Source organism: Madurella fahalii (assembly GCF_045866475.1).
Source record: "Madurella fahalii IFM 68171 DNA, scaffold_4, whole genome shotgun sequence".
Lineage (NCBI taxonomy): Eukaryota > Fungi > Ascomycota > Sordariomycetes > Sordariales > Madurella > Madurella fahalii.
The window spans coordinates 3,347,418-3,364,440 of NW_027263974.1; the positions used below are offsets into that span (position 1 = coordinate 3,347,418).

The 17,023-nt window shown below is 56.7% G+C and overlaps 8 protein-coding genes across 8 annotated transcripts; 4 read left to right on the forward strand and 4 right to left on the reverse strand.

The window, feature by feature from the left end:
- Window positions 1-680: 680 nt before the first annotated feature.
- MFIFM68171_07974 (Cupin type-2 domain-containing protein) lies at window positions 681-1,319 on the forward strand (the record flags this gene model as incomplete). Its single annotated transcript, XM_071063394.1, has 3 exons — window positions 681-870; window positions 932-985; window positions 1,069-1,319. 3 exons carry the CDS (start codon window positions 681-683, stop codon window positions 1,317-1,319), a joined length of 495 nt encoding a protein of 164 aa, XP_070919495.1.
- Window positions 1,320-1,355: 36 nt separating this feature from the next.
- Window positions 1,356-3,113, reverse strand: MFIFM68171_07975 (AB hydrolase-1 domain-containing protein; the record flags this gene model as incomplete). The annotated part of the gene is made up of 1 exon (XM_071063395.1): window positions 1,356-3,113. The coding sequence occupies one exon, from the start codon at window positions 3,111-3,113 to the stop codon at window positions 1,356-1,358; it is 1,758 nt and encodes a 585-aa protein (XP_070919496.1).
- On the forward strand, window positions 2,346-3,058 carry MFIFM68171_07976 (uncharacterized protein; the record flags this gene model as incomplete). Its single annotated transcript, XM_071063396.1, has 2 exons — window positions 2,346-2,985; window positions 3,045-3,058. 2 exons carry the CDS (start codon window positions 2,346-2,348, stop codon window positions 3,056-3,058), a joined length of 654 nt encoding a protein of 217 aa, XP_070919497.1.
- A 1,039-nt stretch (window positions 3,114-4,152) lies between the features above and the next one.
- MFIFM68171_07977 (uncharacterized protein) lies at window positions 4,153-5,763 on the forward strand (the record flags this gene model as incomplete). The annotated part of the gene is made up of 1 exon (XM_071063397.1): window positions 4,153-5,763. One exon carries the CDS (start codon window positions 4,153-4,155, stop codon window positions 5,761-5,763), a length of 1,611 nt encoding a protein of 536 aa, XP_070919498.1.
- Window positions 5,764-7,004: 1,241 nt separating this feature from the next.
- Window positions 7,005-7,502, forward strand: MFIFM68171_07978 (uncharacterized protein; the record flags this gene model as incomplete). The annotated part of the gene is made up of 1 exon (XM_071063398.1): window positions 7,005-7,502. One exon carries the CDS (start codon window positions 7,005-7,007, stop codon window positions 7,500-7,502), a length of 498 nt encoding a protein of 165 aa, XP_070919499.1.
- A 983-nt stretch (window positions 7,503-8,485) lies between these two features.
- Window positions 8,486-10,235, reverse strand: MFIFM68171_07979 (uncharacterized protein; the record flags this gene model as incomplete). The annotated part of the gene is made up of 3 exons (XM_071063399.1): window positions 8,486-9,296; window positions 9,367-10,028; window positions 10,089-10,235. The coding sequence occupies 3 exons, from the start codon at window positions 10,233-10,235 to the stop codon at window positions 8,486-8,488; spliced, it is 1,620 nt and encodes a 539-aa protein (XP_070919500.1).
- Window positions 10,236-12,505: 2,270 nt separating this feature from the next.
- MFIFM68171_07980 (Glycolipid 2-alpha-mannosyltransferase) lies at window positions 12,506-14,872 on the reverse strand (the record flags this gene model as incomplete). Its single annotated transcript, XM_071063400.1, has 1 exon — window positions 12,506-14,872. One exon carries the CDS (start codon window positions 14,870-14,872, stop codon window positions 12,506-12,508), a length of 2,367 nt encoding a protein of 788 aa, XP_070919501.1.
- A 639-nt stretch (window positions 14,873-15,511) lies between these two features.
- On the reverse strand, window positions 15,512-16,648 carry MFIFM68171_07981 (DNA polymerase III subunit alpha; the record flags this gene model as incomplete). The annotated part of the gene is made up of 2 exons (XM_071063401.1): window positions 15,512-15,855; window positions 15,946-16,648. 2 exons carry the CDS (start codon window positions 16,646-16,648, stop codon window positions 15,512-15,514), a joined length of 1,047 nt encoding a protein of 348 aa, XP_070919502.1.
- Between the last annotated feature and the right edge of the window lie 375 nt (window positions 16,649-17,023).

Sequence of the window (17,023 nt, forward strand, 5' to 3'; positions counted from 1 at the left end):
TTTACATTGGGCGCGTTAGTTGAACTGCCGCAGTCGAGCCTTGATGATGCCAGTGCAAAGTGCGGGGCAGAGTTCCCCTGTAGTTGTAGGTGCTGCGGGAGCTCCAAGCCGGGATTGGGGATTGAGTGGGTCCCTGATCAAGAAAGGTACAGCACAGTACATACCTACAGTATGGCTTGCTTACTTACAATCAGGTACTGTACGTACATACAACGCCGTACGTAACACAACCGAGAGCTTCCGCCCCGCTGCAATGTCATCGACGACTTGGAAGGCCTCTCGATGACATGTTTGAACACCTGTTGGCCTCAAGAAAATTACGCCTAACTTCTTCTTTTACTATAGCCCCGGCCTAATTCGAGACAGGCTCTAGGGCTCGGGCCCGGTCTTACCAACAGCCTAACCGTGTCGGGCAATTGGGCTTCGACTTGCAGGCCCTCATTCGGGCCACGATCGTGGTATTTCAGAGCTGTCCGCAAAGCCCTCTTTGGTTGTCCAGCCATGATGCGGCATATTTAAAACGCGGCCTCGAGGACCCCACGCCGAAGACAAACTTGGGCATTGGAAAACAAACGCAATACCGAAAGCAGCAAGGTCCGTCCAAAAAGTAACTCCCTTTTCTGACAAGCTCCTCACCCTTCCGAATGCGTCTCTCAAGTGTCCAAGAATATTTGGACGGAATGGCCTCGTTATTACCATTAATCCACGACATCCTGCCCATGATCATGCCAGCATCCATTGCCGTCACTAAGGCCGCCGACATATTACCTCCTCCAACCGAGCCCGGCGAACAAGACGGCGGGAGGCCTCGGGTGCAGGTCATCAGCCGGAATGCCATCGTCGACAAGACGGACAAGATGTGCGCATCTGGTGAGCATTCGCAAGCCCGTTGTCTTTGGCCACCGACAGGTTCCTCATATAGTTGTCATAGTCCTTATTGTCAAGCCCAAGTCCTCGTCGCCAGTGCATCACCACGGCGAGCAAGGTACGTTTCCCCGCCGGAACCCATCTCCTGTGATCCGGGTGAATGCAGCCAAGTTTTGATCCAGGGCCTAAGTGACGTTCAAGACACCATAATCTACGCAGTTTCGGGCAAGGGTGTGTTGCTTTCGCATCCAAGAGACGAGGGAGATGTGCCGGAGCGATATGAGCTTGCCCCGGGAGATTTCGCCTTCATCCCTGCATGGACCGAGCACCAAGCCGTGAACGAATCCGAAGACGACTTTCACTTGGTAGTGATCCGCAGCGGAGGTCAACCTGTTGAGGTCAACTTAACAGACTGGGGCGGCTCCGAGGCCAAGGGCACCCGAAGCCCGTGAAGGATCTGACCGTCCGGGATGCTCCTGGGCAGCCTATCACGTCTGCTTCCTGCAGAACCTCGAGATAACGTTTATAACACGCTTTCGGTCGTTCTTGTCCTCAAACACCTGCGCGTGATCCAAGTGGGGAAACCACAGTACCTCGAGTCCTGAGGGAGTAGAGCGGTCTGTGAGCGCACCTGGCACGCTCTTGAACGCCTCCTCCAGCTCGAGCCAGATCTTGTCCCCGTCACACACCAAGTACCGCGCAACAGTACGCGTGTCAACAATGATGTCTCTCTCACAGAGGCACACCGCTACCTTTCTCTTCTCGGCCCCGCTTCCGCTCCCATCTTCCAGTGCCTGTCCTGCCTCCCCGCTTCTCCTCCCAAAGTGCAACAGCTCCTCACGCCAGATGATATTCTCGCTCCAGAAAAAGTGCCTTCCCAACCCCTCCGCCACACCCAGCTCCATACTGGCAAAATACCACAGCTGCCACTCATTCGCCGTCGCCGGCTCCCGCCTCGTGAAATTGTAGGCCACATCTGGCAAGTGCAACAGCAAGCTGACGGGATCGATCAGCACCAACCCGCGCACGCGGTGCCCGAGCTCTTGCGAGCGCAGCATGTGTGTCGCCACCACCGAGCCGTAGCTGTGCGCGACTAGCACGAAGCGTTCCCATTGCTCCCCATGATGCGCCAGTATGGCAGCTATGTGCTTGAGCAACGACTGAGGGGAGTGCGGCGGCGACGTTAAACGGGCCGAGAACGGCAGGAGTTCAAGGGCGAGGATGCCCACATCCTCGTTACGAGTGGCGAGCTCGCCCAGAAACTCCCGGTACGGCCACATCCCAATGCCGATCCCATGGATGAACACCACCGGCAGATGCCTGCCGGACCGATGTTCCCGGAAGTAATACCCTATTTCCTGCGACGACGACCGGTGCCTTCCCGGCTGCACTAAGGGAATTGCGACCCTCGGCGGGAACGACTTGACCCGGGGATGGGGCGCGTAGTGCGTGAACCCCTTCCTGCAGCAGAGCACGAAATGCGTCACCAGATCAACCGCCGCCACCACGCCATACCAGACGACGCTCCGGTACCGCACCTCGACGGGATCCAGCGTCAACCGCAGCGCCGTGGCGTTTCCCCTACCGGGAGGCAGAGCGCGGCCCAGACGCGCCTCGATCCGGCGCAGGTACGACTCCATCTCCTCCTCCATCTCCTCCTCCACTTGGACTTCACCACCACCACCATCACCATCACCATCACCATCACCACCCTCGCCCTCGCCCTCGCCCTCGCCCTCGCCCTCGCCGACTCTCACATCATCCCTAAACCCGCCAGCACCAGCACCAGCACCAGCGACGTCCCGCCCCCAGAAAGCCCAGCCCAGCCACTCGCGCACGTTCTCCCTCCTCACCTCGGCGCGCTCGGCGCCCTGGAACCACAGGCGGAGGAACCTGTCCCAGTCGGGCACGTTGCGGACGCAGCGCTCGAAGAGGGCCTCGCGCTCGGCGCGCGCGGGGGGGTTGGGGTGGCGCGCGGCGGTGGCGCGCAGCCGCGCGGCGTGGCGGCGGTAGACGGCCAGGTAGAAGGCCGCCTCGAGGGCGAGCAGCGCGGCGAGGGCGCGTCGGAAGAAGGGGAGGGCGGGGCGCAGCGAGGGCGGGAGGGCGAGCCAGGGGAGGGTGCGCGAGGGGACGGAGGGGAGGGTGCAGAGGATGAGGAGCAGGGCCGCTTCGATCAGCGGGCCGTAAGTGAGGAGCACGATGCAGAGGCGGATCAGTGCGAGGTTGGTGCGGGTGTGCGTTATCATGGTCTTTACTTTTTACGAGGGTCCAGAGGTAGGTTTGGGGTTGGTTATCTGGGGACGGGTTGGCTTGGGATGGGTGCTGGATGTTGCGGCAGTTGGTGTTGAGCGGGAATTATACGGCTGGCTCAGGTAGCTGTCGGCGCAGGACTGCGAGGCGTTGTGTTTTGCCCGATGCGGCTTGCCTCGGCATGCTCAAGTTTGATCAATGTTTTAATGTGAGATCCAGAGTGTCGGGTTTGCTGCGCCGCCGGCTGGGTCATTCGTGATGACGTATGGGGGTTTGGATTGACGCGCGATTGGGTTTGATGATCTGCTTCATTCGGGGCCAACTCCTTGGTTATCCGCGCCAATCTGAAGTCAATCTGCATTGATTTCTTGGTTGGGGAAGGGTTCCGACAACGTTACTTGTTGCGGTTGAAGTGCAGTACAACCAGTGATGTCGCGAAAGCTTAGCGGTTGTGCAACGTTCTTTTTGCTTGCCAAGGCGTTTGACATGGTGTGCGTTGCTAAAGGTTGTGGGCCTCGCAATTATTGTTGCTGTGGCTGTCGCTGTGGCTGTCGTTGTCGTTTTTGTTTTCTTTTCTCTATCTTTCTTCTGCTGATTATCCTATCCTATCTTATCCTTTTCCTATCATATCCATCCTTAGTTTCCCCTGAATACCGGGGCACCTCGTTGAGTTTAGTGTCCCACCGTGCGCAGTACAGTGCTGCCTGGGTCAGGTCCAAACGGCTGCTTGGCTACCCAACCATGACGAGACGTCCGGGCGGGCGGAACGATCTTTCGCATCGTCAATCGCGGGTCAATGTGCGGTGTAGGCAGCGGACTTGAGATTAAACGACCAAGTGACTGAGTACGGCCTGCTACTGGAGCCAACTTGCGCGTCGCCACTGACCCCTTGTAGCGACTCTCCACCGCCAAAAAGCAACTAACGCTCTCGTCTCCATGAGCCGCAAAACTTCAACGGGTCGCTTTGCTGTTTTTTTTTTTTTTTCACGGCCTAAAATCTTACTATCCTAGGCAATCCCAAAGTCGCTCTCCACCATGCCACCGGCAAAGGGCCCGATGGTTGAACCCATCATGCTGTGGGGCTTTTGCTTTGCGACGCAGCAGAAACAACGCTTTAATCAACAGTGGGCGTGCGCGTGGTTGACTAGCTGGTACACCGACGAACACCATCTAGACTCGGTCGAGGACCACAGTAAGCGCCGCGAGATCAGGTACGGCAACAACATTGCCGTGCTCTTCCGTGCCCTTCTTCATCTCAAAAGGTTCTACGGCCAGGACGGCCTGTGGCCCGCTATTGGCCGTGGCTTCAACACGAGCCAGACCGTTGCGCGGACGACGGCCGATATCCTAACCGAAGCCCGGAGGGCCCAGCGCGGCAAGCCTGCAAAGGACGTGTCCGACACGGCACGCGCTGTTGATGACTGGATCGACTTCCTGGACAGCCAACGGGCCCATCCCCGTGCGCCATCAGACCCAGAACTCTTCAAAGCTGCAGCCGCCTTCTTCGACCAACAGGAGAAGAAGTGGCTCAACGCTGCGAGAGTGCCAACCAGTTTGCGCAACCTGCTTCCGATCAACTCCTCCCGCGCGCCTCCCGGGGTCGACGAGCCGATCCCATCCCCCCATTTGCCATCCACCCCGATCAAGCCGGAAAGTCCGGCGGACTCTATCGACAGGCATCGGCTGCTCTGGTCCACTCACAAACGCCCTGCCTCGCCTCCTTCGGATCCCAGCCCCAAGTCAAGGCGCCTCAACCATGATGTCAATGGGCAGTCTCGGACTGGATCTGACTCACAGCGACAGCAAGACCAGCCAACAGAGTCCAGCTCGCGTCGCCCAAGCACCGCAGCGCAGCCAGCGTTGCAACCAACCCAGCCGAGAGCGCTGGCAGGCAGGGAAGACGCTTCTCAACCTTCTCGCCCGCTAACTAATGAAGAAGTCTCCGCGCTGAGAGCCCGCGTCGCAAACTTGGAAAACGAACTACGTGCGGCTCGGAAGAAACAGAGCGCGTCAACGACAGACCCTCCCGGACAAGCCGGAGAGGATATAAATGAGTTGAGGAAGGACATGGATACTGCCACGAACGCGATTGGGACTATGATGGAATCCATGCATGACATCGTCGACGGCTTCACTTCGCTACAGGAGTCGGTGTCTGCACTGTCAAAGCAGCAGAGCGAGCTAGCAACCGCGCTTCCCCAAACCGGGAAGCTCGACGCTTTGCTACATCCCATTCAGGCCCTGACTGATAGCGTCAGGTACTTGAGAGAAGAAGTCGCTGAACTCAAGAAGGAATCAGCCGGACGACACGCTGCGTTGCCTTCCCTCACGACCCAGCACAACGCAGAGGTCAAGAGCCTGCTGCAGGAACAAAACGCACGGATTGATAAGCTCGTCCAGGATATGGCCCACATGCAAGCCCACATGTCTTCGTCCCTGCCACGACAGGCGCCGCAGAACCTCCGGCAGGCCTTGGCGGCCGTCGAGCGAGAAAACAAGGTCCATCTTGAGGTGATCCAAGGCTTTTACCATAAGCTAGACGGTTCCCACGCGGCCAGCCGGATGGTGACTGAGCGGACGGCAGATTTGCTCGCCACGCTGCAGCGGAGCGTACATATTGCCCAGAAGGGCCAACAGGGTTATTGAGCGTTCACGTATACGAAGCTGGCTGTTGGGATTAAGGGGCGGAATAACAGCTTGGTTATGCAAGACGAATCTAGGTGCCTTAGGTTGCCCGTGGTTCTGCGTGGTCCTACACTGCGGTGATCCGCGTCTGATTTGACTGGGGCTCTCCTTGATTTCCCATAAGCCAGGGCGATCCTTGTGGACGGCCACTATATATATATATCCGGAGGCCTATTTCATCGCCCCAGCTAAATTTGCGTTTATGAAAGAATGGCGATGTTGACAAGAATAACATCCAGATACTCTTCCTTTTCTCAATTATATAGATACCGCTTTCTAATTATAGACAAAAATATGTATATACTTTCATTTGATATATTATTATTCTTCTTCCTACACCGCTTTACCCAAAAATAGGGTGTGCCGGACCTTTTACCACTAAATACTTCATTTGATATATGGGGGGGGGGGGGGGGGGGGAATATCGTTTCTCCACAAAATAACACACCCTCATACTTCCTCAAACAAGAAGCGTCAAACACTATTAAGAAGTCTTGGCAGCCTAGACCACTGAACACAATCTACCGTCTGATACGTAGTAGCCTAGTGACCAAATCACTAGAGGAGGTGCGGAGGGGGCTTCTGTCTCCTGCCAAGCGCATTTTTAGGTGCAACTACCACCGCTTTGTTAGGTATTCGGAGGTATGTCGACCCCCCGTTGAGGTGAATTTTGGATGTCTGGCGTTGGAAAGCGTCGGCTTAAAACTTTAGACCGACGAGACCAGAAACGTACTCATCAATTTCAAAGTGGGTCGATTCTCTTTCAACTAATCGTACTGAGTTCACGTTTTGGATGGCGCTGTTTATAGCACTTCCGCCCGCAGTTTGCTGTGGGGACGCGGTGGCCTTGTTCAAAGGCGTTAGGGTGCCCGGCTATTGCGAAGGATGCGGAGGTGAAGTGGGCTGACCCTCATCCGCCGTATCTTGATTTTAGCTCTGCTGATCCAGAGACAGCTTTGCCTACGGACTTTTTGGGAACCCTAATAGAACCTGGACGGCAAGACACTCGGTCGTCTTCAACACTGCTCAACCGTCAACGATTCCGACAGCGGAGATCCTAAGCTCGCACCTCAGGCCGAGACAGGGTTAACCCGTGAGGTCTTCTGTCCTCGAGACCTCCTTCCTACAATCACCCCCGCTGCTCGCATCATGACGAGGGGCTACGATGTCTAGATCGATTCTTTGTTATGTGTCACGCCAAAATGCTATTCTCGGATATGGAAATGACCAGCCGTGGCGAAGGGGAAGCAGTGCGTCCTATAATCTTCATCGCGCAGAACCTTGGTGGCATCGTCGTCAAAAATTTCCTTGGTGTCTCTCGAAGTGGTTCTCTTGTTGGTCAAACCATCCTATCTGCAACCAAAAGGGGTGCTATTCTTGGGTACCCGGCACAAGGGCTCACGAATCGCGACGGTGGGAAGGATCACCTTCAATACCTCCCAGCTGTTCCTCAGGAATCCGAACACCAAGATTCTCAGCAGCTCTCCGCCAAAGTTATTACCCAGGCACAGGGCGTGTACTTCTGGGTCAAGCTCGTCGTCGATGACCTGGCTGAAAACCTTCGTGAGGGCGACAGCATCGAAGAGCTCACAGGATACCTCGGAACCATATCCTTGGAGCTTGTCGATTTGTACATGCGGACCGGCCTATGGAAGAATATAGCCGATTTAGTGTGGAAGAAACACTTGTGGCTCACTTGAAATGCAATGTCCTCGCCAGCTTGGGACTCGAGACAAGGGTCCGCGATATAACGAACAATATGGCCAATTTGAACGTATAGAGCGGTCCCAAATTCTTCTCGTTTCACAGCGACAAACCAGAAAACTCCCTCATTCCTTCCTGGCCGATCAAATACCCGCGTAGCTACACCGTACAAACTCTTAACACCGTGCTCCGCAACAGTTATCCTACGGCTACCTTCTATCAACGCCAAACGCCACTGATACCAAAACAGCTAGCCAACTTGATATCCCGCCATCGTGTACTTGTGGCGGGAATACTACCAAGTTAATCTATTCACGGAGGGACTTGAGGGTTTAGTAGTTTCCTAGGTTAGCAGATACTGCATGGGTCATGTCTTCCCCCGGATCCCTCGTCAATCTAAACAACAGCCTGCCATACCCGGATTTTAGACCAACTATCAGCAGTACGGACATAATGCTAACCACTGTCAACTAGCCGTTGATAGCCGGTGTACGTTGAACATCATGACGTTACCACGCGGCCCTATCCATCCAAGTCACACACAAGAGCCACTCCCGTAAGACACTTGGTGGCCTTCCGGATCCTCAGGTGCCGTCGTCGGTATTCCGCTCGCAAGCATCGGGTGTCAAACGGTAGTTAGGGAGTATCAAGGGAGAGGAATCTCATGACGGGATAATCTCAACAGATCGCTGCTGCAACATAACAAAGAAAGCTTCATAGTATCCTAGCATGCCTTGCCTTTCCTTCCATAATAGACCTAAACCACCACCGAACCTGTCCATGATCCTCGCGCCAAAAGACAACCGTGCTTGTGACCGATAACCCTAGTATCTTGCCTCGGCCCTTTCCCATGATCCGCATATCCAGATACCCATACCCAAAACAAACGAAAAAAGAAAGAGAGAAAAGAGAAAAGGCATCACACATCCACCAGACTCAGGCCCGACAAATCCGATAATATCCCCACCCCTCTCAACCTTCACTCACTCCTCGGCCGAAACATCACCTCCAGGACCTGGCCCAACCTCTCCAACTCGACCACCTGCTCACAATCAATCCCCCAGCAAGCCCCACCACCGGCATTCCGACCCCGCCTCCTCTCGGCAAGCGCCGTCTCCAACGGCTGCCCCGCACCGCCAATCCAGGCCCCAACGACCCCAAAGGGATCATCGTCCGCCCCCGCGCCCGCCCCGGTCCGCAGCCCGCCCCTCTCCCTCGCCGCGGCGGCGCGGTTCACGGCGCGGCCGCGCACGTCGCGCAGGATCTCGCCCAGGCGCGCGGCGACGCTGAAGATGGTGTCGACGGGCATCTCGAGGAACTCGGCGTACGTCAGGCCGCCGGCGATGCCGCTCTCGATCCAGTCGGATCCGTGGTTGGACAGCGCCCAGCCGATGGCGGCGAACAGCCCGTCGTAGGTCCGGGCCACGTCGGCGGCGAGGCCGGCCACCGACGGCGGGACGGCCCCCGCCGTCGTCACGGTCCCCAGCTGCTGCACCGTGCGCTGCGTCATGTCCTTGAGCTCGTACAGCGCGCGGCGGAGGAGGAAGAGCCGGTTGATGCGCGGACCGCCCGCGGATTGGGTGGTCTGGGGAGGGCTGGCTCGGGTTGCTGCTACTGCTGCTGCTGCTGCTGCTGCTGCTGCTGCTGCTGTCGTTGTTTGGGGTTGCGGGATGTCGATGGGCGCTGATCGGACGGGCGACGTGTTGGTGGAGGTGGTGGGTAAGCGGGGATCTTCCGGGGGGCCGGTGGTGGGGATGGTCATGTGCTTGGTTTGGAACTCGTCAAAGTCACTTGGGTGGGCGAGTGAGTCAGTACGGCAGGTCGCTGGGACAGCGGAAGGTTGCAGGAGGAGCGACTCACGCTTGCATGATGGGGAGGAACTCTCTCATCTTCGCCTCGTACTCGCTTAGGTCTTCCCAGATCTTGGAGAGAGCGTTCTCGGCACTGGCGGGGGTCCTACCCCTTCTCGCTAGGGGCTGAGCCTCGGCTTGCAGGCCAAGGGCCTTGACTCGGACCCCGGACAGCCAGCCGTGCAAGCACGGGTCCAGTGGGATGTCGCGCGATAGAGCTGGCCAAACCTTTCCGTAGCCGGAAATGATGGGCATTAACTCTGACACCTGCCGCAAAAGCCGCTGACACACGTCGAGATACCTCTCGCTGGCGTTGCGGTGGAAGGCAGCAAGGTCGGTAAAGACATGGAGAGTGTCGTCGAGGATCCCACGGAGCGACTGCAAGGTCTTGAGTAGAAACCTGGGGTCAACATCGCGCGAACCATCGTCGAATAGCTCGTCCACAGCGTCTTCGTCGATTTCCTCTGTGCCAGGGGGATCGCTGAAAGGGTTCTCGGGCGTCTCTGCTTCTGCGGGCTCGATTTCTTTGAGTTTGCCCTTGGCAAGAGACACCTTTATGTCGTCGTTTCCTCGCAAAGTGGTGGTCTCGCTAATGGAATCCAGCTGCTCAGCTGCAGGTTGTGTATCTGTCGAACGGATGGAATGCGAGGTCTCTGGGCTGCCTTGTGGTTGCTTGCCCAATGTCAGTAGCCGTCTTGGGCCGTAGAACACGGTCGCAGGACTTTGACTTACTGGACCGCCTACACGAGCATTGGGTGAAGTAGGCCGGAAAGAAGGAGAGGCTGGGGCGTTAGCCTCGGAGCATGGTAGAGAGATGACAGATAGATTATCATCGCCCACGTCCTCCCAGTCCTCCGATATGCTCTTCCGGGATGACATGTCGGACAGCAGCAGAATTGTTGATGCAAGAGCCGGTTGCGGTCTTGAACTCTTGTCCCCTGTTTTGTGGCTTTATCCGTCGGGCGGGGTCGCGGGTCGGTTGTCTCTTAACGATCCGAGGTTGAACGGCTGGTTTCTGCTGCAAGGACAAGGCGGTGTTTCTGGAAGGGACCGTTTCTGGCTGGCGATGGCCGTCGTCGAAGGCACAGAACTGATCGAGCTGGGCTGCCTGCTGCACCGCATATTAGATTGGCATGTCTTACGAACGGTACGTCCGAACGCAGTGGCTTACCTTGGCGGTGCTTCATGCAGGCCGTAACGGATGTCAACGGTGATGGGCTGGAGGGTTTGAAAGGGAACGGGGTTTATGGACGATGGGACCGGGAGCCGCGTGCTATTGTCGAAAATGCGGAGAAGGTTGCGAGCTGATCCCGTCTGCCCCAGCACGACCAGGCTGTCCTGCAGAGCCCCCAACCTCACCTCAGCCCAGCCCCGGCAACCCCGCAGTCGGAGAGCTGTCCGAGCTTGGGATCCACATTTAGGGCGATTTCGCGGCAGTTGTCAGACGCTAACGGGATTGGTCTTAGCCCGCGCATTCCCTGGGCGTGAGATGTGAAGAAGCGGTACAGTACACTTATTACACATACCGCACGGTCGTCTCTGGATGACGAAGTATTCAAACCAATCGCCGTAGGTAGTACCGTAGTGACGGTGATACAAGCAAAAGGACCGATTGATGGAAGACCCGACTCAATGGGCAGACAGGTAGAGAAGGTGTTCCGGCTGTGTTTTCTCTTGTGCTCTAATCATATTCTCTCTTTTTTGTTTTTGTCGTCATTGTTTGCGGCCTTCTTGATCTCATTTCTCCGTGATATAGCGCCGGCTATCTGCTGGGGGATTGCATCCAACCCGGGCTTTTCGCGAGTATTAGGTAATAAGGCCAATGTCCCGACACGATGTAGGTTCCTGCCCCCAGCGCGTAATGATAATTTCCATCGACTGCCTCCTGCGCTCGACCTATGTCGCTGAAGCGCCTCCTACTATGCTATCAGGAGCCCTTCACAATCTCAAGCATCTACCGCGCATTCCTGAAGGTGACCAGTAGGAAGCGCACTCGACTGCACAATTAAGATTGACCGGGCCTGAACTCCATATCCGGGTCGATCCGCGGAGTGACACCATATGTTCAAACGAGGAGCTCCTACGCCTTTGCGGGATAGTGGAACAAGCTAAGGCGGAACACCCGGTTCAGGGTTCAGCCCCACAGCACAAATCCCCGGGACACTGGGGCGGCGTGCCTTAGCGCTTAAGCGCTAGGTCGGCCCTTATGAATCGCCCGCTTCCTTGACTGGTGACATATCTTTCGAGTTAGGCCTGTCCAAAAACATACAATGTGGCCGCTCTTGTGGCGAGTTGATGGTTATGTCTGACGAGCCAGGAGGCGCTGGAGTTAGGCTTTTGGCTTCCCATGCATGATACCAATGGTTCATGTCGACCTGGGCGGCAAATTGAAGAAGAGCGTAACCAATTCTGCGGATCGTATAACGGATCTCGCCACTCTCGGATTGCCTGGTCACTGGTGGAAGCGAATTTGACATGGACGCGAGATTGCAGTCGCGTACTTAGAATGTCGAAACCTAGATATTAGGAACCGAGGATGAAAAAGTGATGAGCACCGAAGAATGTGAGTGTTTGTAATTGCTGGCAGGAGCTTTCACGGGGGTTTATCCAGTCACCGGGATGGAATGAGTTAGGCACCAGGACCAGCCCAAGCTAGCGGCGCGTAACTACCTGACTTTCAGTGTCCCCATCGTCGTGGGTTCTGGTCAGGTACGAAGCGAGGGCAAGAACGGATCCCATGGTTGATGCAGAGCCAACCGCATGTCAGCATTATATCGGTTCAATGTAACAGGACACAGGCCTGAGGGAAATAGGCAATAACTCGAGAGTGAATAAAAAATTTAGCAAGGGATGGCAACGCTCTCTGGCTGCACTTTTAGCGCTTCCTACGGATGTACCGTAGCGCACCAGGAATTTGGACAACCTCTTCCGAAATCAGAGGTGACATGGCACCCGTGATAAGACCGAAAGGGCATGCACCGAAACGATGGAGCTAATTAGAGAACGTCTCGACAATAATAATGAAATAATGAGCAGGAGAGAACATGACAAAAGAAAACAAGTATGGTACCAACCCTTCCTTCTCCAACTCCAACACACCACTCCGTAACAAAGAAGAACCCTAGTGTAGGTAGTGATAGCTGTTGCCCTCACCCGTCCCTCTCAACCTCCTCCTCATCTAGAAACCCTAGTCCGCTATCATACCTCCTCTTCTTCCTCCCCCTTCCAGTACTCGCTACATCCTTAGCCGGCAACCCACCGGCACTAACTTCTGAAACCGGCCTCGCACTACACGTACCATCAGCACTTCCTCCTTCAACACCGTTATCACTAATACTATCACCGCCGGCCACACCACTGCCACCCCTATCCGATACCGCGCCCTCTCGAGCCGCCCCTCCGTTCCGCGCAAGGAACCCCTCGCCCATGCGAACGACCCTCTCCAGCTCAGCCCTCATCCCGTCGACGACCTCCTGGGCCCTCTTCTTCTCGGCCTCGACGCACCGCGCAATCTCGACGTTCTCGTGCGCCAGCTCGCCGTTGAGCCGCATCAGCTTCCCGTTCTCCACCCGCAGCTTCGCCACCGCCTCGTGCGCCGCCCGCAGCGAGGCGCTCACCCGCTCCACCTCGCCCCTCAGCTCCGCCACGCGGGCGTCGCGCAGCGCGAGGGTCCGGCCGTGGGTTCTGTTGAGGGTGGCGACCTCGGCCTTGTGGGCGGCGAGGGACTCGGCGTGGGTGGTCTGGAGGGCGGCGAGCTGGGCCTGGAGGGCGGCGGTGTGCTCGAGGGCGGCGGCGAGCTTGGAGTCGAGGGCGGTGACGGCCGAGGTTTTTTCGGCGAGCTGCGAGGCGGCGCGGTCGTGGGCGGATTGCAGGCTTTCCCTGGCCGCGTGGGACGATTCCAGCTCGGCCTCGATCCGCTCGACGAGCGCTTCGAGCTCGGCCAGGTCGCGCGTGTAGCCGCGGACGGCGCCCTTGAGCCGGTCGACGCCGACCTCGAGCTCGGCGATGCGCGCGTCCTTCTCGCGCGACGAGGCCCTGGCGTCGCTGAGCTGCTTGTTGAGGCTGTCCATGGCGTCGACCCGCGCGTTGAGCTGCTGCCGCAGCGAGAGCTCGATCTCGTGGTACTCGTCGATGGACTCGTCCGCTTCGCGGTTCTTCTTGGCGAGGTCCCGGAGGCGGGTGAGGATGAGGTCGAGCACCTCGGCGCCGGCGGAGCTCAAGGGAAGCGTGATCTCTCCCGGGGTGAGATACTCCAGTTCCAGGCGCGCGGTGCGGAAGCCGGTGCGGAGGGAATTGATGACTTCGAATCCGTCTGACCCCGGAAAGCCGAGGCCACCCAGCGAGGTGTTGAGCTCGGCAAGAGCCGCTGTGCGGTCGGACAACGTTTGGAGGACTGAACTAAGGTGGGCTTCTATGTCGGCGTGTGATATTGATGATTCTTCCTTGGACGAGGCGCCAGGGGTAAAAGGAGACAGTTTTTCTGACAGTCGAGAGGTCAAGGCCGAGTAAGATTCTAACGTAGTAGTGAGCTTGCAGACCTCGAGCTGGAGGGATGCAAGCTCCTCTTCTAGCTGTTGTTTATCCGGGTCTGGTAGGCAGGTTTGGATGCTGGCGTGTGAGCAGCGCGTAGGCTGCTGCGGACATGGCGTCTGTATCTCTTCTGGCGCGGGGCTGGTAGTTGGCGGAGTTGGGAATGAATTGCGCATCCGACGTGTGGGGGTGCTGCACATGAGCTCCGCAACGGTGGCCTCGCCAAACTCCTCATCGTCTGAGTCGTTCTCAGTATCCAGTTCCATGAAGTCATCAGAGAAAGGATCACGAGCAGCCATGGTCCACTCATACGATGGACTGGTTGGACTGTTTGGAGCCTGTTGAGCTCCCGAACGGCTTCGCAGTTCCTTTTTCAAAGCCTCGATCTGCTGCTCCAGGTCCCACACGCGGTCAGTGTCCAGGACTACTGTTTCATCGTGCAATCTTTGGATCTCGTCGTCCCTCTCAGCCAACTCTGCTTTGAGCCGTTGAATCTCAGCCTGCGTCTCCTTGGCCCGTCGTTTTCGTTCGGCATAAATGGAATTCATCTCTTCGCTCAGGCCGTTGCGCCGGATCCGGCGCTTGACGCGGCCGTCCAGCACCTGGCGGAGAGGGAGGAACCGGACTTCGCCACTGAATGGGGAGCCCGTGTGATCAAGATCAGGGATTCCGCTGCCGTTTGAAGCGTGCAGGAGCCGGGCTGGGTTGGAGTGGCGCCTTGGTGTTGTCCCGGGTAAGGCGAGATGAGTCCGCTGGACCATTGGCGTCAAGCCTGTCGTGGAGAGCTCATCTTCGGAGGTGGCTGATGCGGCAGGACCGGGGTCTGAGAATCTGACGCGTTTCTTGCCCCTGGATTTCTTTGGCGTGCACACAGGCATGCATTCTGGGGCTAGCGAGCGATCGCGATCGTGATCGCGATCGCACTGCGTTTGCTTACTACGCCGCGTGCGCCGCAGCGCGATCGGAAGCTGCAAAGTCTCGTCCATGCTGTCTGACTCGACCGATGCAATGTTGGAGGAGATAAGAGGAACCAGCAGACCAATTGATTTCAAGTGGCCCCGCCTAAGGTACTTAGGCAGCACCTGGCTGAACGTGCACACCCCCCGATCCAGGGTGTTTATTTACCTGACTTCCCGATACGGCAACCGAGTGGATCTTGACCAACGCGACGGCCCCACAAACCCCCAATCCCGGGTCGGCAGATACACAAGAGTCCCACCGGGCACGCGCTTCCACACCCCCTTCGGGAAAGATGAAGTTGTGATAGAGGCAGTCCCATTCGGGCCGTTCCTTGATTGGCGCCTGTGATCGGATTACCGCTGACAGCTGCCATTTGAGCACCTCCAGCACCATTGTCCATCCAGTTGCCTTTATTCTACTTGTACAGTGCTTTACAATACAATGCGGTTAACCCCCTAGGAACCACGCCTCGCGCCATTCCCAACTAGAAAAGCTCCCAGATATCCATGCGCGGTATGATCCCAGGTGCATAACGCAGCCTGGACTGTTGAAGATGGGACTAGATGGCCGAAGAATACCGAAGAGGAGAAATACCATGGAAGCAATCCGGACCTCCACTTCACCAATTAGGTGCTGTATGCCGCGAACTCCACGCTGGAATCCTATCAGAACCCCAAAATCTGCCTGAACGCGTCCGCAAAATCTCTCTCCCCATCTCCATATCCGCGGTCCGCACCATCGGTTTGCAGCAGCACCTTTGTGACCAGGTTCTTGCGCTGCTCAAGGCTAAGCAGGTATTGATTAACCTCCTCGTCAAGACTGGAGAGGAAGGCGGTTTTCAGCTCGCCAAGCATGGAGACGACCTCGTCATAGTACTCGAGATTGAAGCGGAAGTGGTCCCTATTGATTGCGCTGGGAATGAACATGAAGTCCTTGGAGAGCTCGAGGTACGATCGTTCAGAGTCGTAGAATATACAGAGGTTCCGCTTCCGGCGTTCCTCGGACGTCACTAGTTTTGTTTTACCGATGCCGGTTAGTCTGTCTGCTGATGATGGGCTACGGGAAGGGGAAGGATGGTAAGAGTGAATAAGGTGCTTACGGGTGAAGAAGTTCTTGACGTAGGTCTGAGCCAGCTCCTTCTCGTAGCCCTCCTTGCTGGGCTGCAGAATGATGTAGATCTCTTTGAGGTCCGGGAAGCAATTTAGGAGACCAAAGAGCTCCTCGGGGCAGATCTGCCACCACTTCTGATGAGCGTGCTGCTGGGTACAGCGAAACACGCGCTCGGCCAACGTGAGTTTTGGGCGATTGTAAGTGAATCCCACCTTCTGGAAGCCGCGGAACTGAGTTGCGGCGGCGGCCGAGTCAAAAGGACCTCGGTTGATGATCTGATTGTCTGGGTGGAAATAACCACATCGGTTGGAGGACTTGCGCTGAAACTCAATCAGAACAATATCCTCAGCGCCATCGATGCGGTTCATTAGCGCCTTGAATGGAAGACGGGCCTCGTGCTTGGCCGTCGCAAGACGCACAGCGGTGGAAGCCTCATCATTGACCGACGCGAGACTCTCGAGTAGGCGATACCCCGACTTGTCTTGCTTCTTGGGCACGGGGTAAATACCAATCCGCCACTCACGCGACGTCGGGTAGTTGACGCGCTTGGCCAGAACGATATGTATGTTTGGCTTCCGGATCGCTTCCGTGAAGATTCTGTGCTGGATTTCCGACGGGAGACGTGGGAAGTGCACGAATCCTGGCTGGCTCTGCTCAGAGAGTTCTGGGTTATTCTCGCTCGGATGGGCCATAGTTGACGGTTGTGAACTTGATGTGAAGATGAGATCGACTGAGGGGACTGGGGGAGTCGCGAGTGGTTGGGGCCGTTTGTAGTGCCGCAAGAGACAGGGGTGCAAAGTTGGGTGAGAGGATATTGGTGCGAAGAGCACAGATGAAGGGAATGGAGAGAATATCCCCTGCCGTTGGTACTTGTAGGAAAAGAAGGCGAGCAGGATTGAATAATGTGGAGGAAGAAGTCGAGCGGGAATAGGAAAGCAGATGAAGTATTTTCAGAGGTAGCGCTTGTGGGAAAAACAAAACTGGCTTGATTAAAAACAGTGGGTGTGAGGAGGTCTGGGAAGAAGGGAACAGAGAGTGCTGGCTCCAAGTTGATCCGATAAGAGGCT